At 36.4% G+C, this 26,769-nt stretch overlaps 1 protein-coding gene across 5 annotated transcripts in view; it reads left to right on the forward strand.

Moving 5' to 3' along the window:
- The window catches only part of ARFGAP1 (ARF GTPase activating protein 1), a 42,671-nt gene that overhangs the window by 11,551 nt on the left and 4,351 nt on the right, over window positions 1-26,769 (forward strand). For 4 of the 5 annotated variants that reach the window (XM_069072593.1, XM_069072592.1, XM_069072591.1 and 1 more), the window contains 5 exons: window positions 3,942-3,998; window positions 13,336-13,368; window positions 17,063-17,119; window positions 19,322-19,381; window positions 24,386-24,462. In XM_069072593.1, coding sequence (XP_068928694.1) covers window positions 3,942-3,998; window positions 13,336-13,368; window positions 17,063-17,119; window positions 19,322-19,381; window positions 24,386-24,462 — 284 coding nt within the window. The remainder of the gene's footprint in view (window positions 1-3,941; window positions 3,999-13,335; window positions 13,369-17,062; window positions 17,120-19,321; window positions 19,382-24,385; window positions 24,463-26,769) is intronic. The other variant, XM_069072595.1, reaches the window with a different exon arrangement.

Raw genomic sequence — 26,769 nt, forward strand, 5'->3', positions numbered from 1 at the left:
AATTTTTATTGTTTAAATGCCTCATCTCATATCTGCTTAACTTTAGCTTTACCTTAAATTTGGAACCATAGAGAGAAATGAAGAAAGGAGATAATTACAGTTGTTCCCATTTGGTTGTTTCTGGACCTTCTCTAAGGAAGTAGAGAAATAAGATTTCTGACAAAAGCATGTTTGTGTGGTCATTAAAGAAACTGTCCTCTAGATTGTATTTTTTTTTTTACTGTCTGGATTTTTTTAATAACAGTGTTTAATACTGCTTTTCATATTTAAAGAACCTTGATTCTCTATCCCTTTGGAATGGAATAAGATGTCTTAGGGCCAGGACATTTTAAGATTTTAAACAGCTCAAACATATATTGGCTTAAAATTCTTACCAACAAAAGTCTTACAACTTTGAAGAAAGGGTAATAGTCTACTTACCCCTATGATTTTCTGTTTGTTTTTTGTTGTTGTTTTCTCTTTGGAAAGTTGTACATACTGCAAACTACAAAAACTACATTGAATCATAAAGTCTCAGAGTTGGAAGGAACTTCAAAGATCCTCTAATCTAATCTATACCCAAACAGGAATGCTGTCTATCTTTCTGGCAAGTGGATATCCAGCTTTTGCATGGGTACATCAAGTGTTAAGAAACTTTCCCTCCCAAAGCTGCCCATTCCACCTTGAGAATTCATCTTTACCATTTTTACCACTTCATGCTAGGATGTTTTTTTTTTTTCTCATTTTCAGTCAAGATCTGCCATTATTCGGTTTCCACCCACTGCTCCTTTCTTTAACCTCTGGTGCCAAGCACATCAAATCCAAACCTTTTCATGCTGTCATTCCCACCCTAGGGTCTTGTCTTCTTCAGGCTAATCATCTCTAGCTTTATTTAGTGATCTTCAAATAACATGAATTTTTCCTTATCATGTCACCATCCTAATATCACTGCTACTTGTCAGTATGCTTCCCAAAATATGGTATATAGAACTGAAGATAGTCTTACCTGGGCAGCATACAACAGGATCATCACTTTCCCCTTCCTTCCTTCCTTCCTTTTTCTGGAAGTGCAGCCACTACTGATTGGCCAGTCCTGATTTAGAACACCATGGGACCTTTAACCTGGTCCACCCATCCTTAAGCAATTTTGCTCCCCAAGCCTCACCATATTACTATAGAACTTAGTAGAAATATCTGATTGGCTTGACTGACTGTGGTGCAGAACTTAATTTGATCTACCAGAATCTTTAATAGCAGGGACAGCAGTACAAATGTGTACTACAATACTTGGGCACTTCCTTCATTCTGAATACTGTTTTGCTTTATTTATTTATTCTTAATAGTATTTTTTTCCAATTACATGTAAAGATAGTTTTAAACATTCATTTTTGTAAGATTTTGAATTCCAAATTTTTCTTCCTTCCCTCCCCAAGACAGCAAGCAATCTGATATATAGGTTATACATGTACAATCATGTTAAACATATTTCCACATTAGTCATGTTGTGAAGGAAGAATCAGAACAAAAAGGAAAAAGGGGAAAAATAGTATACTTTGCTCTGCATTTAGACTTCATAGTTCTTTCTGTGGGTGTTGGTTGCATAGAATTGTCTTGAATCATGTTACTGAGAAGAGCTAAGTCTATCATAGTTGGTCATTGCACATTGTTGCTATTAGTGTGTACAGTGTTCTGGTTCTGCTCACTTCACTCATCAGTTCATGTAAGCCTTTCCAAGTTTTTTGGAAATCTGCCTGTTCATCATTTCTTATGGAACAATAGTATTCCATTACATTCATATACCACAACTTGTTCAGCCATTCCCCAGTTGATGGGCATCCCCTCAATTTATAATTCTTTGCTACCACAAAAAAAAAGCTGCTATAAATATTTTTGTACAAATAGGTCCTTGTTCCTTTTTTATGATCTTTCTGGGATATAGACCTAGTAGTGTTACTGCTGGATATGGGTATGCAGTTTTATAGCCCTTTGGTCATAGTTCCAAATTGCTCTTCAGAATGGTTAGATCAATTCACAACTCCACCAGCAATGCATTAGTGTTCCAATTTTCCCACATGTTCTCCAACATTTATCATTTTCCTTTTCTGTCATATTAGCCAATCTGATAGGTGTGAGATGATACTTCTGAGTTTGAACACTGTTTTGTTAAGGTAACCTAAGATTAAATATTCTTTTTTTGGTTGAATGTCATATTGTTGACTCTTTTTTGCTATTTTTTTGGAGGGGGGAAAGCAGGGCAATTGGGGTTAAGTGACTGGCCCAAGGTCACAAGGCTAGTAAGTGTTAAGTGTCTGAGGCCAGATTTGAACTCAGGTCGTCCTGACTCCAGGGCAAGTGCTCTATTCACTGCGAAACCTGGCCACCCCAATTGTTGACTCTTTAACAAAAAAAAAAAAAAGCCCAAAGCTTTACATTTTGTTTCACTAAGATGTTTCTAAACACCCCACCAACATATGTGGTACATTTCTCCAAAACAGTTACGCAAAACCACCAATAGTATAGTTGTATTTGAAAGTAGAACTTCACTGTTTTCCTGTTAGCAGAAAGTAAAGGCATGTATATATATATGCCTTCACTTTGATTTTATGGTATCATCATTATGTATTATATTTGACTGAATTTTCATAGTCTTGCCTATGAGGTGAGTAGAGTAAAATGCCTAAGTCTTTTTCACATTGTGGTTTTTCTAATTATTCATCCTTTATCCTATTATTTGATTTTTTTTTAGGTACCCAAGCGTAGGACTTCAAATTAATCTTAATAGGTTCATTGTCTTAGGTTCAGCACATTATGTTAGTTTATCAGGATCTTTCTTTGTATCAATAAACATATTTTGTCAGTGATCTCTTATTGATTTAGTAAACTGACACCTTTCATGTAAATAAAGTTCTTTACCTAGATTCACAGGACAGATTCTGTAAGCATTTATCTAATTTGTCAGGATGTGCCCATTTTGTAGAAGAGAGGGGCATCATCTCCATTGTTATTGTATAAGATAGGAAGTTTTATAAAATTATTCAAAGTTGCCTATTTCCTCATGCCTTTTAACTGTAGGCTCAGGCTCTGTTGAAGTGATTGTGATAACCTCGTTGAGAGATTGTGAAAAAGTTGACCAGACTCAGAATGCTAATTTTTTTCTACTTTTTATGAGCTTTCTCTAGGCCAGAGACTTATTTTCCTTTCTAAGTCTAAAACTTGGTTTATCCCTACTCTTTGTTAGAAATTATGTTTACTTCTTAGATCCTTCTAATTCTTGTCCTGACCCAGTGAATCATGCAGTTATACTTCACTGTGATCACCTAATGAACACATTTTTTAGTTCCTACTGTGTACAAGATACTATAATACATGCAGCAAGGCATGTGAAGGTCTCAAAGATTCATCACCACTCTTAAGAACCTTGAATTCAGTTCAACTTTTTTTTTTTTAAGTAACTTGCTCAAGTTTACACGGCCAGTTATTTCTGGGTGTGGTGCTGAGTGTCTGAACCCAGATTTGATCCCAGGTCATTCTGACACTGGGGTGGTGCTCTTACTCTATGAGCCACCTGGCCGCCCCCTCAGTTCAACTTTTTACAGAGAACTCCATAACAAAATAGTACGTAGTCACAAATAATTGGCTTGGATAATAAGTTTTATAGGACTTCAGAGGAGGAAGAATTCTTTTGCTGCTGTACTTTTGAAAAGTTGTCATTTTGAAACTGAAAGCAAAAGCAGATGGTAAAAATACATTGTAACCAATGAAATAATCAAATTTTATCATGTGGGGTATATAATTGAATACTGTAAACATGCAATGCTAATGTTACAGTTCTGTTTAGTTGCTTTTACAATTTTTTAACAGTTCTGTTTAGTTGCTTTTACAATTTTTTAAAAATATGAGTAAAAGGAGATTCTTGGTATATTTGAGTAATTGCAATAGTAATTTTCTGTTATTTCTTTCAGGGCTGGAGTAGTTTTACAACTGGAGCAAGCAAGTTTGCTTCAGCAGCTAAAGAAGGTGTAAGTAAACAACCACCAAACTATTTTAAAGCTAGTTTATGTAGAGCTCATTTAACTCCTTTTAGAACAAGGGTGAAAAGAATAGCTTGAGTCCATGTCCTGAGATGGCGTTGTGAGTTGTTTTTTACTTAATCACAGATACTCAAAACTTTTATTATCAAATGAGGATTTTATTTCCTTCAGTAAAGAGAATAAAAAACATTTAAGATTAACTGTGCTTATACAGTAGAATATACTGAGAACTTGGTATAATTCTCAAAGTTTGACTTGTAGTACATCAGCTCCAACTCTTGCTGTGCATTAAAACTAAAATTAATAAGAATATGATTTGCAAAAAAACATTTTTCTCACACCCCTGTAAGGTAGGTATGAAAGTTAATACAGTTTGTGAAATAACTAATTTTCCCTCAAGTTCTTTTTTATCAGATGTTATATTGGGGATTCCTTTTGGGTATAGGGTGGACTAGATGGTTCCTTCCAAATCTCAAGATTCTCTGATTTTGTGATGATAGGTTTATATTTGAAAGGAGCCTTTGAGATCATCTGTTCCAGCCCAGTTAGGCAGCTAGTTAGCTTTGTAGTTAGAGTGCTCAGCCTGGGGGCAGGAAGGCGTGAGTTCAAATCCAGTCTCAGACACTTAATAGCTGTATAAGTCACTTAACCTGTCTGCCTCAGTTTCCTCAACTGTAAAATGGGAAAATATCAGGACCCAGCTCCCAGGATTGTTATGAAGTTCAAACAAAAAAAAATTGGGGGGGGAGAGGGGGCGGGGTGTCAAGGAATTGGGGTTAAGTGACTTACCCAAAGTCACAGTTAGTAAGTATGTCACGTTGTCTGAGGCTGGATTTGACCTCAGGTCCTCCTGACTCCAGGGCCAGTGCTGTATTCACTGTGCCACCTAGCTGTCCCCAAAATCATATTTCTAAAGCTTTCATCATAGTTATCTGGCACATAGTAGGTGCGGTATACACATGCTGATTCCCTTTCCTTTTCCTTCCAATCCCCTCATTTTATAGTTGATAAAACTAAGTCCTAAGAAAAGGCTAAATGATTTTCCCAAGGTCACACAGATAGTAAATGTTTAGCTTCAGTCTAATTTATTACTTATATAAATGGCCTGTAAGGGAACATAATAGTATTCACATACCTAAGATGTTCAAAATTTTTTTTAAAAGATGGTATAGGTATGAGACATAGTAGTCTAAACTGCAATGTGTGTATAACCTGAAATTGTAGGATTTTGTTATTGCAGTATATAGAAGTTATTAAAAGAATGAGACAAGCCTGAATGGTTGTTTTGATTGAAAAACAATGTAATAGGATTAAAAAAATAGGATTAAAAATATGACTGTATTTATTCCAGTTTCAACTTTTATCCTATTCCATGTAATAAAGTAAATATTAATGTTTGTTTTGGTATAAATGTGGGGAAGAAAAAGTCAAATCCTAAAACCTCAAAAATGAAAAAGGACTGAAAAAGACTTCTCCAAACTGTACTGTAGTAGTAATTGTCTCTAAATTGGCTCAGCAAGTGGCCTATCCATCTTCTAACTGCCTGCCAAAGCAACCCATTATATTATTGGATAGTTTTCATAGTTATGAAGTTTTCTTTTATATCAACCTCTACAGTTTCTTAAATCTACCTCTATAATTTCTTCCCATTTCTTCTATTTTTTTCCTTTGAGGCCAAGCAGAATAATTTAAATTCTTCTTCTTTATCATAGCCCTTAAAATAGTTGGGAGTTCAAATACTTCTTAAGTCTTTCTTCTCCATGCTAAATATCCTTCCTTGGAGGTCCCCCTCTACAGGCATTGCAGTTCATCAGTATCCTTTTTATAATGTGGTCAGTAGAACTGGACACAATATTCCAGTCATAGTCCAAGATAAATCCTTACTAATTGATTGAGTAGTCCTTTGACACCGGAAAAACAAATCTCTTGACACCTATCTACATAGTCTGTTGAAAGAAATTTCCGTATTGATTATATTAAAACATGCATGTCTCTGCATTTTTAAGTTCATCACTTCTCTCTGAGGAGATTAACGGCATGTTTCATCTTCATTCTTTTGGTGTTATAGTGGTCTTTCAAAATTGTTTAGTCTTTCAAATTTGTTTTTCCCTATACTACTGTTAGCATTTTAGAAATTGTTGTAGTTTTGCTCATTTTATTCTACATTAGTTCATGAAAGTCTTCCTAGTTTTCTCTGAAACTGTCTTCTTCAGCATCTCTTTTTTTTTTTTAACAAGTATCAAATGACTTTAATGGTTACTGCTTTGTAGTACAGATTGATATCTGGTACTAGAAGACTGCCTTCCCACATTTTCTCATGTGATCATTTTTCAGTATTTTCTTTTAAATTCTTTACCTTTTGTTCCTTTATGAATTTGATTTTTTTTCCTAGTTTTTCGGGAGTTTGGTACCAAATAAGTTAATTGATTTAGCTAGTTTTGTCATTTTTGTTATATTGGCTTGACCACCCAGGAACAGTTAATGTTTCTAGAGTTATTTAGGTCTGTTTTCATTTCTTCAAAGAGTGTTTTGTAGTTGGATTCACATAATCCATGGGTGAATCTTAGAAGCTATACTCACAAGTATTTTTTTTTTTTTTTGCTTTTTGGAGGGGGGAAGGTAGGGCAGTTGGGGTTAAATGACTTGCCCAAGGTCACTTCGCTAGTTTTTGTGTTAAGTGTCTGAGGTCGGATTTGAACTCAGGTCCTCCTGACTCCAGGACCAGTGCTCTATTCACTTTGCCACCTAGCCGCCCCCACTCACAAGTATTTTTTTTTTTATCTTCTGTAGTTATTTTGAATGGAATTTCTCTTTCTAGCTCTTCTTGCTGGGTTTTGTTGGTTATAGCTGGGGATGTTTGTTATTCATGTGGATTTATCCCATACCTTGCAACTTTGTTTAGTTGGCTATCTAGCTTCTCTAAATATACTATCATATCTTCTGTAAAAAAGTGACTAATTTTGTTTTTTCTCTGCCAGTGCTTATTCTCTCAGTTATTCTTATTTCCTCAAATTCCTTTTCTAGTCTATTTCTTTGGTTAGCATTTATCTCTTTAAAAAAAATTTATTTTTAGTTCTCAACATTAATTTCCACAAGATTTTGAGTTACAAATTTTTCTCCCCATCTTTCCCTTACCCCCCACCCCAAAATAGCAAGCTTACTGAATAGCCCTTCTCCCAATCTCTTCTCTCTTATAGATCCTCCCCCATCACCCCCTTAATTTTCTAATATTTCTATACCACAGTGCCTGTATATCTTATTTCCCAGTTGCATGTAAAAAGCAAATTTTTTTTAACATTTGTTTTTAAAACTTTTGAATTCCAGATTTTTTCCTTCTTCCCTCCTCACCTGCTCTCACTTAGCAGATAAGGCATTCAATATAGGTGGTACGTGTAGTTACCCAAATCATTTCCATAGCAGTTATATTGTGAAAGACTAATTATATTTCCCTCCATCCTATCCTGCCCCCCACTTTATTCTATTTTCTTCTTTGACCCTGTCCTTTTTCAAAAATGTTTGCTTCTAATTACCCTCTCCCCCAATCTGTCCTCCCTTCTATCTTACCCCCTCTTATCCCTTACTCCGTCCGCTATTTTCTTGTAGGGTAAGATAGCCAATTGAGTGTGTGTGTTATTCCCTCCTTAAGTCAGATTCAATGAGAATCAGATTGTCCCATTCCCTTTCACCTTCCTGCTCTTCCCCTCCTTTGTGACAGTTTTCTCTTGCCTGTTTTATATGAGATAATTTACCCTAATCTGTTTCTCCCTTTCTCCTCCCAATAAATTCATCTCTCACCTCTTAATTTTATTTTTTAGATATCATCCCTTCATATTCAACTCATCTTGTGCCCTCTATGTATACATGAACATACATATGCCCACACTCACATACATATTTATATACACATACACTCTCCTATACATACATATATGTATGTATACATATATACATACACATATGTATGTATACATATATATACATACACATATATATTCCCTTCAACTATCCTCATACTGAGTAAAGTCTTGTGAGTTACAATTATTGTTTTTCCATGTAGGAATGTGAATAGTTGAATTTTAGTAAGTTCCTTATGATTTCTTTTCCCTGTTTACCTTCTCATGCTTCTCTTGCTTCTAGTATTTGAAAGTCAAATTTTCTGTTCAGCTCTGGTTTTTTCTCAAGAATGCTTGAAAATTATCTATTTCATTGAATGACCATATTTTCCCCTGTAGCATTATACTCAGTTTTGCTGGGTAGGTGATTCTTGGTTTTGGTCCTAGCTCCTTTGACCTCCAGAATATCGTATTCCAAGCCCTTCAATTCCTCACTGTAGAAGCTGCTTGATCATGATTGTGTTTCCACAATATTCAAATTCTTTCTTCCTGACTGCTTGCAGTATTTTCTCCTTGACCTGGGAACTCTGGAATTTGACTATAATATTCCTAGGAGTTTTCTTTTTGGGATCTTTTTCAAGGGGTGATGAGTGAATTCTTTCAATTTCTATTTTGCTCTCTGGTTCTAGAATAGTAGGGCAATTTTGCTTGATAATTTCTTGAAAGATAGTGTCTAGGCTCTTTTTTTGATCATGGCTTTCAGGTAGTCCAATAATTTTTAAATTCTCTCTCCTGGATCTATTTTCCAGGTCAGTGGTTTTTCCAATGAGATATTTAACATTAACCTTATGTTTTTTCATTTGTTTGGATCTGTTTTATAGTATCTTGATTTCTCATAAAGTCATTAGCTTCCAATTGCTCTAGTCTAATTTTGAAGGGACTTATTCTCTCAGTGAGTTTTAAAAATTCCTTTTCCATCTGGCAAATTTGGCTTTTTAAGGCATTCTTCTCCTCATTGCCTTTTTGGGGCCTCTTTTGCCATTTGAGTTAGTCTGTTTTTTAAGGTGTTAAGGTTTCTTCAGTGTATTTTTGGGTCTCCTTTGGTAGGTTGTTGACTCTCTTTTCATGATTTTTTTGCATCATTCTAATTTCTCTTCCCAATTTTTCCTCTACTTACTTGATTTTCAAAATTCTACTTGAGCTCCTCCATGGCCTGTAAGCAGTTCATATTTTTCTTGGAAGCTTTTGGTTTAGGAGTTCTGACTTCGTTGTCTTCCTCCTATTTCATGCTTTGATCCTTTTTGTCCCCCCAAAAGGATTCTATGGTCTGTTTGTGCTTCCTCTGCTTGCTCATATTTGGAGAGAGCTTTCTCCCAAGTCACTGGGGTTTTTGCAGCTGCTGGAGCTATTAGGAGGGCGCCCTCTCTACAGCTCCCACAATCTCTGGCTCACTGGCCACACACCCCAGTACACCCAAGATAGCGATCCAAATCCAAGTAGGTTAAAGCAAAAGAGATAACCCTCTGAATGGTCGCTTGGTCCCCCTATGTCTGCAGGCTAGAAGCTCCTGAGGCAGCCATGCTGAGGCAGCTTCAGAGCTGGCGGGCCTCCACTGCTTCACGCCCTGGGGCATGGCCCAGACTGTACTCTTCTGTTCCCCCCTCCCCCCCGCACCTTCCAATAGAGTTCTGCATTGACCTTTTACTTTGTCTTTGGCATTTATGGGTTGAGAAGTCTGGAAGCTGCCACAGCTGCTGTTGATTCACTTTCCTGAAGTCTGCTCTGGCCTCTGCATTTTGGGGCCGCCCTGGGGCTGGAACCACACAGCTCAAGCTGGGCTCCCAGCTCAGTATGATAGACCCTTCTTGTCTACCTGTTGGGCTGCCTTCAGCAGGAGATTTGTTTCTCTCTGTCTCTTTGTGGGTTTTGTAGCTCTAAAGTTTGTTTAGAGTAATTTTTTTACACGTATTGGAAGTGATTAGAGCGGGAGCTCATGCCAAGTTTGTGCCTTTACTCTGCCATCTTGGCTCTGCCCCTTTGGTTAGCATTTCTAATATATTAGTAGTGATACTTGGTTTTATTGAAAAAGGTTTGTAACTTTTCTCAATTATACATAATATCTGTTCTTGATCTATTTAGATAAAAACTACTATGTAAGGAAGGTCCATTCTTCTAATTTCTAGAATTTTTAATAGGATTAAATGTTGGATTTTGTCAAAAACCGTTTTCAGCATCTATTGCTATCATATGGTTTTTATCATTTATATTATCAACATGGTTTATGTATTTATTGTCTTCATTATGCTGAACCAATCCTACATTTCTGGTCAAGTCAGCACTTATTTATTAAGTGCCTGTTAGCTAGGTACTGTGCTAAACACTTGTTTTTTGTCCTTCTTTGTGGAAGAGGACCAATGACATCAGGAGAGTGATGTCTTGACTTACATGTGAATTGGATTTAAATGAGGCAGGACTGTATCAAGGCCTCAGCCTTACTCTCTCCTTCAGAGCCATCTGTCCTGTGGCAAGATATAGATAAGGACAGCTGGAGATAACCCCTGGCCTTTTTAAGCTAAGGCCTTTTCCTTGGTGTCAGTTTGTCTGCGGCAACACCCATTCAGTGATTGAACGCTAGGTAAGAATTGAGACAAAAAATAGCCAAAAGATTTTGTTTGGGAGGGGTAGACACTTGGTTTTTGGCCAGAATTGAAACAATTGCTATTAACATTCACTCTGAGCCATCAAACTCAAACTGTGAATAAGGGAGGCTTGCACAGGGCCCTGTTATTGGCCCATTAGTGAGAGCCAGAGTGATTTGGGTTTAAAGGCCAGGTACTGTGCTAAGTAGAGGAAATACTAAAAAAACTGTCCTTGCTATCAATGGGCTCACAGTCTAATTGTATAAATTCAACTTGGTCGTAATATATAATATTTTTAATATGTTGTTGCCTCCTTACTAACATTTTGTTTAAAACTTTTGCCTCAGTGGTCTACATACAGTGGTCTATAGTTTCTTTCTCTACTTTGTCTTTCTAGCTTAGGTATCAAGGCCATATTTGTATCATAGAAAAAGTTTGGAAGGGTGCTTTCTTCCCTTATTAATGCCAAGAGTATGTGTAGTATTGGAATTTATTGTTCTTTGTTTGAAATTATGAATCTATTTGGTACTGGAATTTTGTTTAAGATTAAATTATAATTTTCTAAGGTGAGTTCTGATGTATCTGTTCATTTGGGGAATATGCCAATTTTCAAAACAATTCAAAGGAGTCTGAAATGTCCCTTTCAGGATGAACAGTTAAGGAATGATTATGCCAGATCTGATCATCTTTTGTCAGTCATTCTTCTTGACCTCTCAACTGCATTTGGCACTGTTTACCACTCTCTCATCTCTGGGTTTTTGTCATACTACTCTTTCTTGGTTTTCTGACTACTAGTCTCATTGATTGCTTCTTTTCACTCATCTTTATTAGTTCATTTTCCATATCATGATCCTTAATTTATTGGTTTTCTCTATAGCTTTGTCCTGAGAAACTTGCTCTCTGGAGCTCTCATTCCCGTGTGTGTGTGTGTCTGTCTGTCTGTGTGTGTCTGTGTGTTTGTGTGTGTGTGTGTGTACACACATATATGAGATATAAAATATATGTACACAATTATCATTTATGCATATGACTGTCAAATCCACAGATCCAGCCATAGTCTCTCCCTCAGTCCTGCAGTACCATCAAACATTACAAACTAGATTTCCCAGAGACATTTCAATTCAACATGTCCAACACATAACTCATTCCACTGAACCCATTCTTCTTCTCACAGTCACCACCATTCTTCCAATCTCCTAAATTTGTCACTTTGGCATTTTCCTTGACTTCTCATTCTCCCTAATCCTACCTATGTAGTTATTTCCAAGTCTTGCCTTCTGCCTCCTCAGCTTCTCTAGTAATTCCTCCCTAGTGAGTCCTCTCTGTTTACTCAGTTCTGATCTTACGTTAGGCCCTCATCATCTCTTGCCTAGAATTTCAGTGTGACTCTTAATTGGTCTCCCTGCCTTAGGTCTTAATCCAGTCACCCTTCACACAGTTGCCAAAATAATTTTCCTTAAATACCGATCAGATCATGTCATTCTCTTACTTAGTAAATATCATTGTCTCATTATTGCTTCTGGAATAAAATGCAAGCTTCACTGTTTAACTGTTTAAACTCTTCATAACCTGATCTCAACCTGTCTTTCTAATCCCATTGTATAGTAATCCCCCTCCTACTCTCTGCAATCCAGTCAGGTCTGCATTATCTGTGCTTCTCAAACTATATTTACTGTTTATGGGACAAGTAAGCCAAACCACCTGAAGCAGGCAGGCACCTAAGAAGAAAGAGACAGGAGAAAGCATGTTCTAGTCAGGTCATTCTAAACATAGTTCAGGATCCAGAACTGAAGAGCCTTGGAAATAATAATGCTAGCAAGACTACCAGCCCTGCTGTCAGTCTGGCCCCAGTAATCATATCTGCACAGTGCCTGGAAGATAGTATGTACATAATGTTTGTTGTTTGATTAGTTGATGAGGTAGCTTTGCTACAAACAAAGGAACTCCCCTTACTTTTCACTCTTTCTTCTGCTGATTCTATTGTTTCACGTGTGGGATGTTGTCAGGTGTTAAGGTTGGTACTGATACCCGGATACCCTATTTATAATTCTGGCTATTCAATAATAGGAATTTTTAAAACCTCTGAAAATAGAATTCCCCATTTCCCTCTTTGTTATTATCTCAGTGGTTGCTAGATGTTATGTCTGTTCTGTAAGGGAAGGATGGCAACTCCGGTTTCTTTAGTGTATCCATTAACACCTAAATGAGTCTTCTGCATATAGGTCCTTGGCATATGTTCCTTGACTAACTGCTGAATCAAATGTATTACAGAAATAGTAATTTCCTGTTAAATTTTTATTGTTAAATGTCAGTTTTCTAATAGCCTTTCAGTAGACTTGTTCAGAGAGCAGCTCTAGGAAGTAGTATCAAAATGACTTGGAGCAATGCTTCTGAAACTAATTTGGCTCCAGAACAATTTGGGGAGTTGATGGAACATAGATTTTTACAGGGGACCTTGAGGTACAGAATACTTCTAGGATGAAATAACATCTGGAAAAAGCAGTGAACAGAATAATGAAAGTGTATCAATTTCATACTGAAAAGAACCTGCCAGATATATTTTGATGAGTAATTGCATATTTGAATCGAGTTTTTTGTTGAAAATTTACTCTTTGTTGAATTTTCTCATGGAACTTCCATTCATATCACACAGAACAAAGTTTTGTAGACTAATGTATGGGAAATGTTGATTTAGAGATCCCTAAAATAGGACTGCTGCTGGAGTTGGCAGATCTTAATTTTAGGTTGTGACACTATTTCGAAACTGAAATTTTAATAGCTAAACTTTAAAATGAAATCCTTTTGATATATGTGTTGCTTGATTAATGAAAGTCTTGTATTTTTTTTTTACAGGCTACAAAATTTGGATCCCAAGCAAGTCAAAAGGTAGTGAAATAATAGATTTTGCATCTTAATTATACAATTTGTATAATTTTCTGGTGCTTTCCTAATTCTTTTAAAGTAACATTCAGTGGATTAAAATGGGTATGTCAGACCCCATCGTTATTTATAATAGCTGTTGCCACTCTCTTTTCAGACTTAGTTTGTTCACAACCTCACTAGTCCTACTTCAGAGTTTAGTTTAATAAATCTCATTTTGGAGACCATTCTCCAGAATAGGTGATTACACCTCCCTTTTGCTCCCTAGTAAACACAGTAATTGATAGACTGAAATTTCAGTGTAAAACTGAATAATTAATAAACCTTATTCACAAGTGATTGAAATAAAATTATCTTAAGAGATAAATATTTATAGCTATTTAAAAATCTTTTTCAAAATAAAAGGCACATCATAGTTTACAAGGATATAGAACATCAGAAAGTCTGCTCTTTAAATATCCTATAATTTTATGAAGTTGTTCTAGAAGCAAGTATGTTTAAAAAAAAAAACTGCATGTGCTTAGGGCATTGCATGAACTAAATTAACCCTCCATGGAGCAAAATGGAAGAATTTTAGGACGACTCTTATAGAATTCAACTTTGTCTGTAAAGGTGCAACAGTGCACACTCTTATAGTTTAGTTAAAACATATGGACAGTCAAGCTAATTATGCCTGGTTCTGATTGAGATACTGCACAGAGCACTTAAAAATTCAAACACAAAAAAACCAGTCTCAAGTTATACAGTTGAAGTGTTTCCAGGAATAAAACTGCCTCTTTTTGTAAGGAAAACAGATTTTAAGGGAGAAATTGTGCCCTAACACAGATTTAGGTTTACCATGGATTTTTAATCTCAGAGTCAGTTCTGTCCCATTTATTTTCATTGAATGATCTCAAATTCTTGAGATCAAAAAATTAAAGAGTTTGATTAAGACAATTTGCATTCATCACCAGTAGTATTGTTTTACATTAAAACTTCAGAATGGGCCATCAAAAATGACAAAATTCTGTTCTGCTTGAGTGTGTGGCAGGTATGGGACCCAAAATTTGGTCAGATATTTGCCTCCTAGTTTGAATGAGGTAAATACTGCCTTCATAGACCAGAACTCCCCTTATACTTATGGAAAAATGCCACAAGTTAAGATTTCCCATTTACGAAACACATTTTATAAAGTGTTCTATTAGCAAGAGTGTATATATAGAGAATATTGTTTCCTTACAACACTCTCAATCTGAATTTTGGCATACCTGGCAGTTGAATTTCACTTATTAACCATAACTAGAAGTGTTTAGTTTCAACAGCCATATTTAATTGCTGGTAAAAATATATCTTTCACAATTTCATATCCATTGAAGGAAGTTTACCTTGTCAATAGATGGTGTAAATAGAAATGAATTTTAACACTTAACCTAACCTGCTTGTGAAGTGCTTCCAGTTTTTGCTAAATGCTGCTTCTACTTTCCTTGCTCTTTCTCTTTTTCTTCTCTGCCCCCTTTCTTGGGTCAAGTTTTGGGGCTACAAGCAGCAACCAGAACCGGTAAAGCCCTCACATACATTCTTGTGCATGGGCCCTCACCAGTATTTGTACTGAATATATGCTTATTGCTGTTGGGCTGTGGACTGCCTTTCATTAGCTTTTTTTTTTTTTTTTTTTACAATTTTTGTTCATTGTCTTTAATGCTGTTGTGTGCATAATTTTGTGTGTCTTAGCCCAAGTAAAGTAATTTTGAACTATCATGCTGCTTGTACAAGTAACCTGCCCTCATGAGTGAATGATAAATCTGAATTTGTGGCAGTGGTAGCTGTGTGATCTGTGGAGTGACAGCTCACAGCTGTGCCATTTGGTGGTAAAACTTTTACTTGGGACATTTTCGAGATACATACTTTCACTAGTACCTAGGTGACCTGTTGTAAACAAGCTAACCTCAGTTTTTTTGTGTGACAAGACTTTTTCAGAACTTAGTTACTGAGTTATGGTTTAATTAAATAGTTTGATTGGTGCTTATGTCATAGAATCAGAAGATTTGGAAACTCAGATTAGAAAGATGAAATTACTTACCCAAGATTACACAGGTATTAAACAGCAGAGCTAGAATTTGAACCTAGGTTCTCTAACCTCAAATCCAGTGCTTTTTCCATTAGATTTGGATTGATGGACTCAGTGTTTTTAAAGCTCCCATATTTTGAATTTAATCCCCAAATAATTATTAAAAAAAAAAACTACGTATCAACTTGTATAGCCGTTGAATAAAAGACAAGACTTTTTTTATACAAATACTTTCTAAGAGGCCTTTTTATAATGATTGAATAATTCCTGGCTACTATCATTTATCAGTTCTGCCTTTTGTAGTACTAGACTCCTGGTGAGCATCTCTTCCCTTCTTCGGTGGTTTCTTAGTTTATACTAAAAGGTGTATACTATATGTGTATGTATACATATATATATATAAACAAAATGTATATATACATTTTGTTTCTCTCTCATTACTGGTGATGTTTAGTTCTAAAGTTTGCTTTGTTTGAACTGCCTAAAATTAGTCTATCTTAAATCATCTTTGTTCTGAAGGCCAATTTGAGGGCCTTACAAGCAGTTCAGTTGAGAAGAAAAATTAAGGGCAGGATGGAGAATTCAGATACTTAAGTTGTTGCTTTTTATAGGCATGAGTAAGTCTGTACTTTTCATAAGACTTACCTTTTGCTCCTTTTTTATCTGTTTTATTTCAAGCCAACTGTATTTAAGTGATAACACTATTTGTATGGGGCATACAATTTATGTGGCTTTTGGTTTTCTTACCCAGTGAAAGGCACAAAATAGAAAGTATAATATTTGGGGTGGCTAGGTGGCGCAGTGAATAGAACATCGGCCCTGGAGTCAGGAGCACCTGAGTTCAAATCTGGCCTCAGACACATAACACAAAAAAACTAGCCATTTGACCTTGGGCAAGTCACTTAACCCCAATTGCCCTACCTTTTCCCTTCCAAAAAGTAAAAAAAAAACAGAAAAAAAAGTACAAAATTTATTTCCTCCCACAGTATTTTCATATTCTTACAGAAAAAAAGAATTAAGTTATAAAACATTATTGATGTCCTTCTACATGGGTATAGTTTCTGTTATTGCCTAGTAACAAGGAATTTGAAACTGTTATTAGATGCTCTTGTCTGCATCAGGAAGCCATGCTGCCATGTTGAAGAAGGACTGTATTTCTTGGATGGGAAGTAAGACCTGTGGGTGATGATAATCAAGATAATTGACAGGAAAGGTTAGCAGCGGAATATAGTTCAGAATTACAAGATTGCCTTGAATGGGTGCAGATGTTAAATGTCTGTGTAAGTCTTTGCGTATCTGTGCATGTATATATCTCTTTAGCTTGAATGTTTAGCCAGAAAGGCTGTCTTTATATAAGGGCTTAGGGGTGGAGGTTATGCTTGCTTCCCAGTTAATTCATATGTACCTTTTTTAAGCTTTTGAAGGCAAGAGAACTAATTGGGGTTTTTGCCTTACAATATTTTTTCAGAGTGTTTTGGCATACTCTTAGCTGCTTAGCTACCCATCCATTGCTTTTGTAATGCTGTGCTTGAGTCTTTTCTATGTTGTTGATTTCCTGCATACCAGCTTCTTGAAGGCAGTGAATGTTGGCTGTATTTATATAAATGAAAATATAACTGACTTCTTTTCATTTGTTTGCTTTATTTTAAATAGGCGTCAGAGTTAGGTCACAGTTTAAATGAAAATGTTCTCAAACCTGCACAGGAAAAGGTAACTTTGGCAACCAGTAAATGACGTAGACAATCATTGTTCTATAGGAAAATAATTTTTTTGATCCTGCTTTCACAAGTAGCTAGTTACATACTAGCTAGATATATTTAAATGTATCATTTCTGCTTTGGACCAGTTAAGTGTTCATTTCCATTAAATGCTTGTAAGCATCAAAGAAGGTTTGTGTGGCAAAAATGTCTGTGGCAACGGTGTTTCCATTTTCATTTTGTATTGGCTTTAAATCTTCTGATGCAAGCTTTCATTTCCCTTTACTTATACCTGATAATATCAGGATTACTATTGCAGTCAAAGATAAATGAAAATGCAGAATTTAACCTATGAATAGCATTTCTTTAAGTAATTGTACAAATCAGTAGTATTTCCTGCCAGCTCTGTGTTGGAGATTGTTAATTGAGACAACAAAGCAAGCTGTAGTGATGGGTTTTGCAGATCGTTTAAATCAGGAGTCAGCAATCATTATTCTAGCCTTGAGTACCTACCACCAGTAAGACTCAGCAGTGTTTAGAGACTGAATACTTTCTATATACCTACTGGGAAAGCAAGGGAGAATAGGAAAGGGAAAAGAAAAAATAAAAGAAAATGAAGAGAAAAAGATAGGTACATAGTATGATGGTGATGGAGAGAAAGCTGTGGGCAATTGCTGGCATTCCTTTGTTCATAAGAGCCTAGATTTAAAGACAGAAGGTTCCTTAGGATCCATCCAATCCAATGCCATCATTTTATAGATTAGTGCTTCTTAAACTTTTTCCACTCAAAACGTCTTTTCACCTAAGACATTTTTACTCGACACTGGGTACACAGGCATATAAAATAGGTATACAAATCACACATTTACTAATGATAAATCATAAAGAAATTTATTTTATTTTTGGAGGTGGGGAAAGGCAAGGTAATTTGGGGTTAAATGACTTGCCCAAGGTCACACAGCTAGTAAGTGTGTCAAGTATCTGAGGCCAAATTTGAACTTAGGCCCTCCTGACTCCAGGGCCAGTGCTGTATTCACTGTGCCACCTAGCTGCCCCAAGAAATTTATCTTAAAACAGTTCTTTGGTATACATAAAATTTTACCATTTATTAAAGACGAAAGCAAATTTATTTGCACACTAATGTAAAAACAGTTCATAAGATACAATAGTCTTGAATTTGAGCTGAGGTGTTTCTGGCAGCATTTATTGGTGTGGTATGACAACATGTGCAGTGCAAGGTGTGCATGTTATGTATTCAGAACCAAAGCTACAGTAAAGTCACACAATGCTACATGTGCAAATGCTACCAGAAACACCTCAAATTCTTTACGCATTTGATTTTGAATTAATTTTTGGTCACTATGTGTTCAGAAGCCTTTTATTGTTGCCAGATATTTTGTGATCCCCACATTCAGTTACATGACCCCACATGGAGATCACAATTCACAGTTTAAGAAGCACCGTTAAATATAGATGACAAACTTGGTTCAGAGCAATTAAAATGACTTGCCTTTGATCCTGTAGGTGGTATCAGTCAAGAAGCAAGATTGGAATCTAATTCTTCCTGATTCCACATTCAGTACCTTATCCATGATACTAGTTACTCTATTGTGATTCTGTCCTCATCATAGGTGACTTCTGCCTTAAAAAAATAGTTTAAAATTGAGACAGTACCCTGCACAGAGATGAATTATTTCTCATATACCAATGAAAGTAAGAACAAAATAACCCAGGCAGAGATCAAACCATTCATCTGTAGACTACCCTTTTTCTTGGGGAGGGAACAGTTACAAAAAACATTTGAGGGAACAAAAACTCCCTTAAAGATCACCAAGTTCTCTTCTCAGTTAGTTCTTTTCCTCTGTGACAGGAACTATATGTGACTTTCTGCAAGAAAGAATAGATTTAAAGAATTAGGAACAAGATTTTCATGCCAAAATTGAAAAATTTAGCTGTGGTATATTTCATTAATGCAAAAATCAGATTTCTTAGTGCAATACTGAATAAGAAAATTGAAAGGTAATTAAGAGGTGTTTCCTTCTTCCCCCTTTCAGCTTATGAAGCAATCTTCTAAAATAACAGTAATAAAATTTGGGGAGTTTGTCCATACTTTTTAATTGTTTTTTAATTTGGTCTCTTCCTTTTTCAAGGTTAGAGGGAAGCATTTTTTGCCATTGTGTTTCATAACTAATTGCTGACATTTTGATTTACATAGGTGAAAGAGGGAAAGATTTTTGATGATGTTTCCAGTGGGGTATCTCATTTGGCCACCAAGGTAGGGAGTGGTCTTGCCTGTCAATAGACAGGCACAAATGTTAAGCCAGTCTCCATATCCTGTTTTGTACTGTTAAAGACTTAAAGCAATTTAAGCATTTTTTTTCTCCTGAAAGAAAGCAATAATGTCACTTTTTGCTACTCATTTTGACTATTTAATTCCTCCTCTGCTAATTCAGGAGGGGCAACATTGATGCCGTGACATCTGCTTCATGCCAGTAAGGTGTTATTTGTCAAGGCACAAGGTGGGCTATCCAGTGTACTTGAGGAATATGGAGACAGCTTAAACTAAATATGTAGACTTTTAAAGGTTATTAACATCTATTGCCTCTTTTCTTCCTGTTCTTATCTTGCTGCCATTGATTGGTTATGTGGTAAGTGTTCTAACTATCCATTTGGGATGTATCTTGCAGGGTTTTACTAAAGTACCTGTCACTTTGGATAACTTTAAGTTCAAAAGAGTAAATTATTAACTTAAAATCAATATTGAGGATGTGTGTACATTGTCCTGTTTCCCAGCAAAAGATCTTCTCTCTCCTGGGGAATATCCTGGTTTTTGAACAGTTTGCTGTTTTAAAGGAAGCACATGGCATTTGCAAATGTTTATTAGCAAAGGCTAACCATTGAATGATTGATATCAAATATTGCCATAATTATTTGGAAGTTTTGACTGTTTTCATTTTACTAAAGTAAACTTTAGTGAATAGACTTTCAAGTTACAAATAAATTCTTAATGTTAGTAGCTAAAATCAACTACCATTTTATTTTCTTTCTTTTTTCTTTTTTTTTTTTTTTTTTGCTTTTTGGAGGGGGGAAGGTAGGGTAGTTGGGGTTAAGTGACTTGCCCAAGGTCACACAGTTTTGTGTTAAGTGTCTGAGGCCAGATTTGAATTCAGGTGCTCCTGACTCCAGGGCTGGTGCTCTATTCACCAGGCCACCTAGCTGCCCCATTCTTTTTTTTTTTTAATTAAATTTTATGTTTATTTTTTAGTTTGCATCATTCATTTCCACAAGATTTTGAGTTACAAATTTTCTCCCTGTCTTTCCCCTCCCTACCCACCACCCCAAAACAGCAATCCCACTGTGTACCCCTTCCCCCAGTCTGCTTTCTCCTATATCCTTCTCCATCCCCCCTCTGACTTTCTAGTAGGGCAGGATGGTTCTCTGTACCCCAGTGCCTGTAGATCTTATTTCCCAGTTGCATGTAAAATATATATATTTTAAACATTTGATTTTAAAACTTTGAATTCCAGATTCTTTCCCTTCATCTCTTGTCACCCACCCTTACTGGGAAGATAGGCAGTTCAATATAGGTTGTACATGTGTAGCTACACAAAACATTTCCATAGTGGATATTTGAAAGATTAACTGTATTTCCCTCCATCCTATCCCACCCCCCACTTGTTCTATTCTCTACTTTGACCCTGTCCCTTGTCAAAAATGTGTGCTTCTAACTTCCCTCCCTCCCCAACCTGTCCTCCCCTCTATCATCCCTCCTCTCATCCCCTTCCTCCCTCCTCTCCTGTAGGGTGAGATACCCTATTTAGTGTGTATGTAATTCCCTCCCTAAGCCAAATTCATTGAGAATAAGGTTGACCCATTCCCTTTTGACTCCCTGTTCTTCCCTTCCATTGTAACAGTTTTCCCTTACCTCTTCTATATGAGATAATTAACCCCATTCTGTCTCTCCCCATCTCCTCTCATATTTTCCCTCACCTCTCGATTTCACCTTTTAAGTGTCATCCCTTCCTATTCAGTTGGTCCTGTGTCCTCTGTCTATGTATACCTGTACACATATATATACACACTCACATATGTATTCATATACCCATATACCCTCCTATGTAGACATATATATGTGTGTATACATATATATACATTTATATTCCCTTCAACTTTCCTCATACTGAGAAAAGTTTTATAAGTTACAGTTATCGTTTTTCCATGTAGGAATGTAAACAGTTCGACTTTGATAAGTTCCTTATGATTTCTTTTTCCTGTTTACCTTCTCCTCTTGTATCTGAATGTCAGATTTTCTATTCAACTATGTTTTTTTTCATCAAGAATGCTTGAAAGTCCTCTATTTCATTGAATGACCATATTTTCCCCTGAAATATGATACTCAGTTTTGCTGGGTAGGTGATTCTTGGTTTTAATCCCAGTTCCCTTGACCTCTGGAATATCATATTCCAAGCCCTTCAGTCCCTCAATGTAGAAGCTGCCAGGTCCTGTGTTATCCTGATGTTTTTCCACAATATTCAAATTGTTTCTTCTTGGCTGATTATAATATTTTCTCCTTGATCTGGGAACTACAGAACCTGGCTATAATATTCCTAGGAGTTTTCTTTTTAGGATCTTTTTCAGGAGGCAGTCTGTGGATTCTTTCAACCTCTATTTAGCCCTTTAGTTCTAAAACATCAGGGCAATTTTCCTTGAGAATTTCTTGAAGGATGATTTCTGGGTTCTTCTTTTGATCATGGCTTTCAGGTAGTCCAGTAATTTTAAAATTATCTCTCCTAGATCTACTTTCCAGGTCAGTGGTTTTTCCAGTGAGATATTTCACATTGCCTTCTATTTTTTCATTTGTTTGGATCTGTTTAATAGTATCTTGATTTCTCATAAAGTCACTAGCTTCCAATTGCTCCAATCTAATTCTGAAGGAATGATTCTCTTCATTGAGCTTTTGAGATTCTTTTTCCATCTGGCAAATTCGGCTTTTTAAGGCATTCTTCTCCTCATTGGCTTTTTGAGCCTCTTTTGCCATTTCAGTTAGTCTATTTTCTAAGGTGTTATTTTCTTCAGTCAGGTTGTTGACTCTCTTTTCATGATTTTCTTGCATCATTCTCTTTCTCTTCCCAATTTTTCCTCCACTTCTCTTATTTGGTCTTCAAAATCCTTCTTAAGCTCCTCTATGGCCTGTAATCAGTTCATATTTTTCTTGGAAGCTTTTGGTGCAGGAGTTCTGACTTTGTTGTCTTTCTCCTGTTCCATGCTTTGATCCTTTTTGTCTCCAAAAAAGGAATCCAGAGTTGGATTGCTGTGCTTGCTTTGCGTCCTTTGTTTGTTCATATTGCCATTCATTTACTTGACTTTTGAGCTTTTTGCCACAGTAGAACTCTGCTTCCAGAGAGGAGAGCTTTGTCCCAAATTGCTAGGGTTTTCACAGCTGCCAGAGCTATTAGTTGGCTGTCCTTTCCGAAGCCTCCACATGCTCTGGCTCACTGGTCACCCACCCCAGGACCTCTATCCTATACAGCAATCCAAATCCAAGCAGGTTAAAGCAAGAATGATTACCCCTCAGAATGGTTGCTTGGATCTGTAGGCCAGGAGCTCTTAAGCAGCCATGTGGTGGCAGCTGCCGTGCCTCAGCTGCTTCTCCCTCTGAGGCCAGACCACACTCCTAGACTCCCTTTTCCCAAAGTCTCCATTGACTTCTTTCTTTGTCTTTGGCATTTATGGGTTGATAATTCTGGAAACCACCAGAGCTGCTGGTGATCCACTCTCCAAGTCCCTGTAGCCAAGGCTGGTTGGGTTGCCCTGAGGCTAAAACTGCGGGCTCATGTGGGTCTGTGGTGGACCCTATCTGTCCACCTGCTGAGCTGTCTTCAGCAGATTTGTTTCTCTCTGTCACTTTGTGGATTCTGTAGCCCTAAAGTTTGTTTAGAGTCATTTTTTATAGATATTTGAGGTGGTTATGGGGGGAGCTCACAGAGTTTTCCTGCTTCTATACTGCCATCTTGGCTCTACCCTCCCTCCCCCCCCATTTATTTTCATTCTTAAGCTAGTAACTCTGACTTCCTAATAGACTAATTTTTAATTATTTTTCCTTTGCATCCTCTATTGTATTTTGCTTTACAATTTACCTGTTCTGTTTTTTGTAGTGGTTAGTGGTGCAATGCATATAGTATTGACCCTGGAATCAGGGAGACCTGAGTTCAAATGTGACCTCAGATGTTTCCTAGCTGTGAGACTCTGGGCAGATCATCTGCCTGCCAGGGTTATCATGAGGTTCAAATTAGATGATAATGGTAACAATTGTAAAGCACTTAGCCAGACACATAGTAGCTGCTATGTAAATACTTAGTTCCTTTCTTGGAATTGAATTAGTTGCCAGCTTTCTCCTACATTTCACTACTGTGGAATTAAAAGAGTGATTTTTAAGAAAGATTTTTGCAGTAAGGTATTGCAGTTTATCTAGAATAATTGTGAGCTACTTTGCTTAATTCAGTAAAACCCCTTCACAGTTAGGGGCCATTTCTCATATATCTTTTTCAACCTTTGTAGTGCCCAGCATAGGACCTTGCACATGGTAGGCACCCAATAAAAGTTCCTTAAATATAACTGAATTTATTTAGCTGGGAATTGCCCTACATGCCTTTTATGAGTTATCAGTTTCCAGAGAAGGAGAACACAAAATATGCTTATCACTAAAACTGATACCACAAAATATGTTCTTCATGTGATTCAAAAGACATCAGGACATAAAATGAGCAACATTTTCATTGTACTATAGTACAAAAGAAATATTGGTTTTTCGAACTTTTGATCATCTCAAATTCTAGATAAAAGGGAGTTTACTTTGTAGGTGTGCTACTTTTAAAGAGAATTTGTATTGTGCCTGTATCTTTTAAAACAGCTGAGTAAATTTCACATTAAGTTAGTGTTACAGATTATTTGACTAAATTTCAAACTTTGGAAGATTTTTGGTTTTAGTGTGTCATCTGTATGTGAAATTTCAAGGGTAGAATCTACCCTTAATCCCCAGTACAATTCTCTAACAACCATAGTAAATCCTAGGTAATGATATTGATTAATGTTAGGGACAATGTAAAAAGTGTTCAAAAGTAAAAAATATGTATCTGAAATATATTTTGTACATTATTCTATTTGCTGTTTTTTGTTTAGAGTTTGATTTTTTCCTGATTATTAAACATTATTGCATTAACTGAAATCTGAATTCATTTGGGAGGAGTTGAGGCATGACAAAGTCTGTCGTTTCTTCCAGGTTCAGGGGGTTGGCAGTAAAGGATGGAGAGATGTCACTACCTTCTTTTCAGGAAAAACAGATGAACCCTCAGAGAGGTATGCCTCTCTTCTGCCTTTTTATTTTCCTTGTTAATTTTGTCCTTCACAGAGGTAATTTCTGGAGAATAATAAGACTGTCTCCTCTTTTAAAGGCCTCTAATATTTCTCTAGCACAAAGGTGACTCTGGATTCTTGAAAGGCAGTATCAGTGGAGTATAAGCTCTGGCAGTTCCTAGTAAACTGGGAAGGCTTCAAGCAGGATGTGTCTATTGTCTGAAGATCATTCTAGCTAAGTGCAGAGAGGCTTCTCACCAGGAGATTGGCTCCCAGGTGGTGATTTTTTGTTTTTAGCCACAGAAGCTCATGAGGATCAAATATCTACTAAGGTGTGGAAGGGCTAAGATTTATTTCAGTTACAGTGACACCTATAATGAGGTTACGAATGTTTAATAATTTAACGTATAGTCCACAAATATATTTTACAGAATCTCAGATTTAGATTTGGAAAAGACTTCAGTGACCATCTAATTTAAGCCAAACACAAAAGGAAGCCTCATTAATATACCCAATAAGTAGTCATTCAGCCTCTGCTTGAAGATGTACAAGGAGAGGAATATGTTTACTATTTGATTTCTAGTGTTCTTTATGTTTTGTTTTGTTTTGCCTTTTAGAGGGCAGTTGGGGTTAAGTAATTTGTCCAAGGTTACACGGCTAGTTTTTTGTATGTGGGTGTTAAGTGTCTGAGGCTGGAACCAAACTCAGGTCCTCCTGACTCCAGGGCCGGCGCTTTACTCGCTGCGCCACCTAGCCGCCCCAGTTCTTTGTGTTTTGCCTCTTTCTCTTTTATGTAGTCAGTCAATCAATAAGCAGTGCCAGACTGGCACCCACACAGGGATGGCTAGGTGGAGCAGTGAATAGAGTACCAGCCCTGGAGTCAGGAGGACCTGAGTTCAAATGCAGCCTCAGACACTTAACACAAAAACTAACCTTGTGACCTTGGGCAAGTCACTTAACCCCAATTGCCCTACCTTCCCCCCTCCAAAAAAAAAATAATAGGGACAGCTAGGTGGCGCCTGGAGTCAGGAGGACCTGAGTTCAAAACTGACCTCAGACACTTAACACTTAATAGCTGTGTGACCTTGGGCAAGTCATTTAACCCCAATTGCCCTGTCTTCCCCCCTCCAAAAAAAATAAAAAAACAAAACAAAAAAAAAGTGTGCCAGGCACTAGGGATACAAAGAAAGGTAAAAGACAATCTGTAAACAACAGAGTGGTCAAGACAGATTCCAAAGTTAAAAAAAAAGTTTCAGGGCATAGAATAACCGAGGGCCTCTGCGTCTTGATTGAGTACCTTCACAAGAATTCAGAGAACTGTTTATGCACATGTACTAGAATTTTTTTAGGCCTTGTAGCTGGAATACCCAGCTTTTTCCTTTTTTTTTTTTTTTTGTCTTTTGCCTTTAACATTTCAAAAACATACTGAAATAAGTCAGAAATTTCAAATGTAGAAGTATGATCCAGACTGATGATTGCTGAGAATCCAAAGCAGGAGGTAATACTAATGGTCAGATTGCTGTTGTCTGAACAAGATTTCCCTTTGTAAATTGTATGGAATGTTAAGTTCACTTTCTTCAAAAATTTTTTGTGTACATTTTTTAAAAACAGTTTATCTGTAGCAGAAATGGGCAAACAAATGATCAACTTCAGAGCACCTCACACTACATAAGAATTTGATTCAAACTTTTTCTCTGTTTGTTTTGGACAGAAGAAAGGCATCCATACAAAATTGAACAACTTTGCCTATGTATTCTAACCTGAGTTTGTTCTCTTTATACAGAATTCAAGACTTGATGGAAGAGATCTCTCAAGTCATTTCTAGTTCTTTTCTTCTAAAATGACAACATTGAAGGTTGAAGGTCTTGATTTTAGTTTCAACCCAATATGTATTTTTTAATTTTTCTTTCAAAATATGAACTGTCACTTAACCATAATTTTTTTAACTAAAAGACTTAATACAGCCAGAATATTTGTTTGTAGAGGTATTCAATAGTAAATGAAGTTTAGAACAGTGACCACAGTACTGAAAGATCTTGAAATGGCTTCTAAATTTTTTTTAAAGATTGAAAAATATATTTAGTGTTATAGCCTGTTCTTTGAAAATTGATGATCACCATATGGCATACATAATTTTCAATTAACTAGAGCATTCTTTTTCCCAACCATTCTGGATAAACAGGAATTTAACATGCCCTCTCTTAGTGAAGGTATTTTCTTTGCAGGTCATAATAATTAGGTAACACCTAATAATTATGTGAAATGCTGATGTGTTTAAGTTGCTAATTTTCAAAAAATGGTATTTAGGCT

This window comes from Petaurus breviceps, unplaced genomic scaffold (genome assembly GCF_028583685.1).
Source record: "Petaurus breviceps papuanus isolate PSGF00001 unplaced genomic scaffold, PetGlider_PUasm1.0 90847, whole genome shotgun sequence".
NCBI lineage: Eukaryota > Metazoa > Chordata > Mammalia > Diprotodontia > Petauridae > Petaurus > Petaurus breviceps.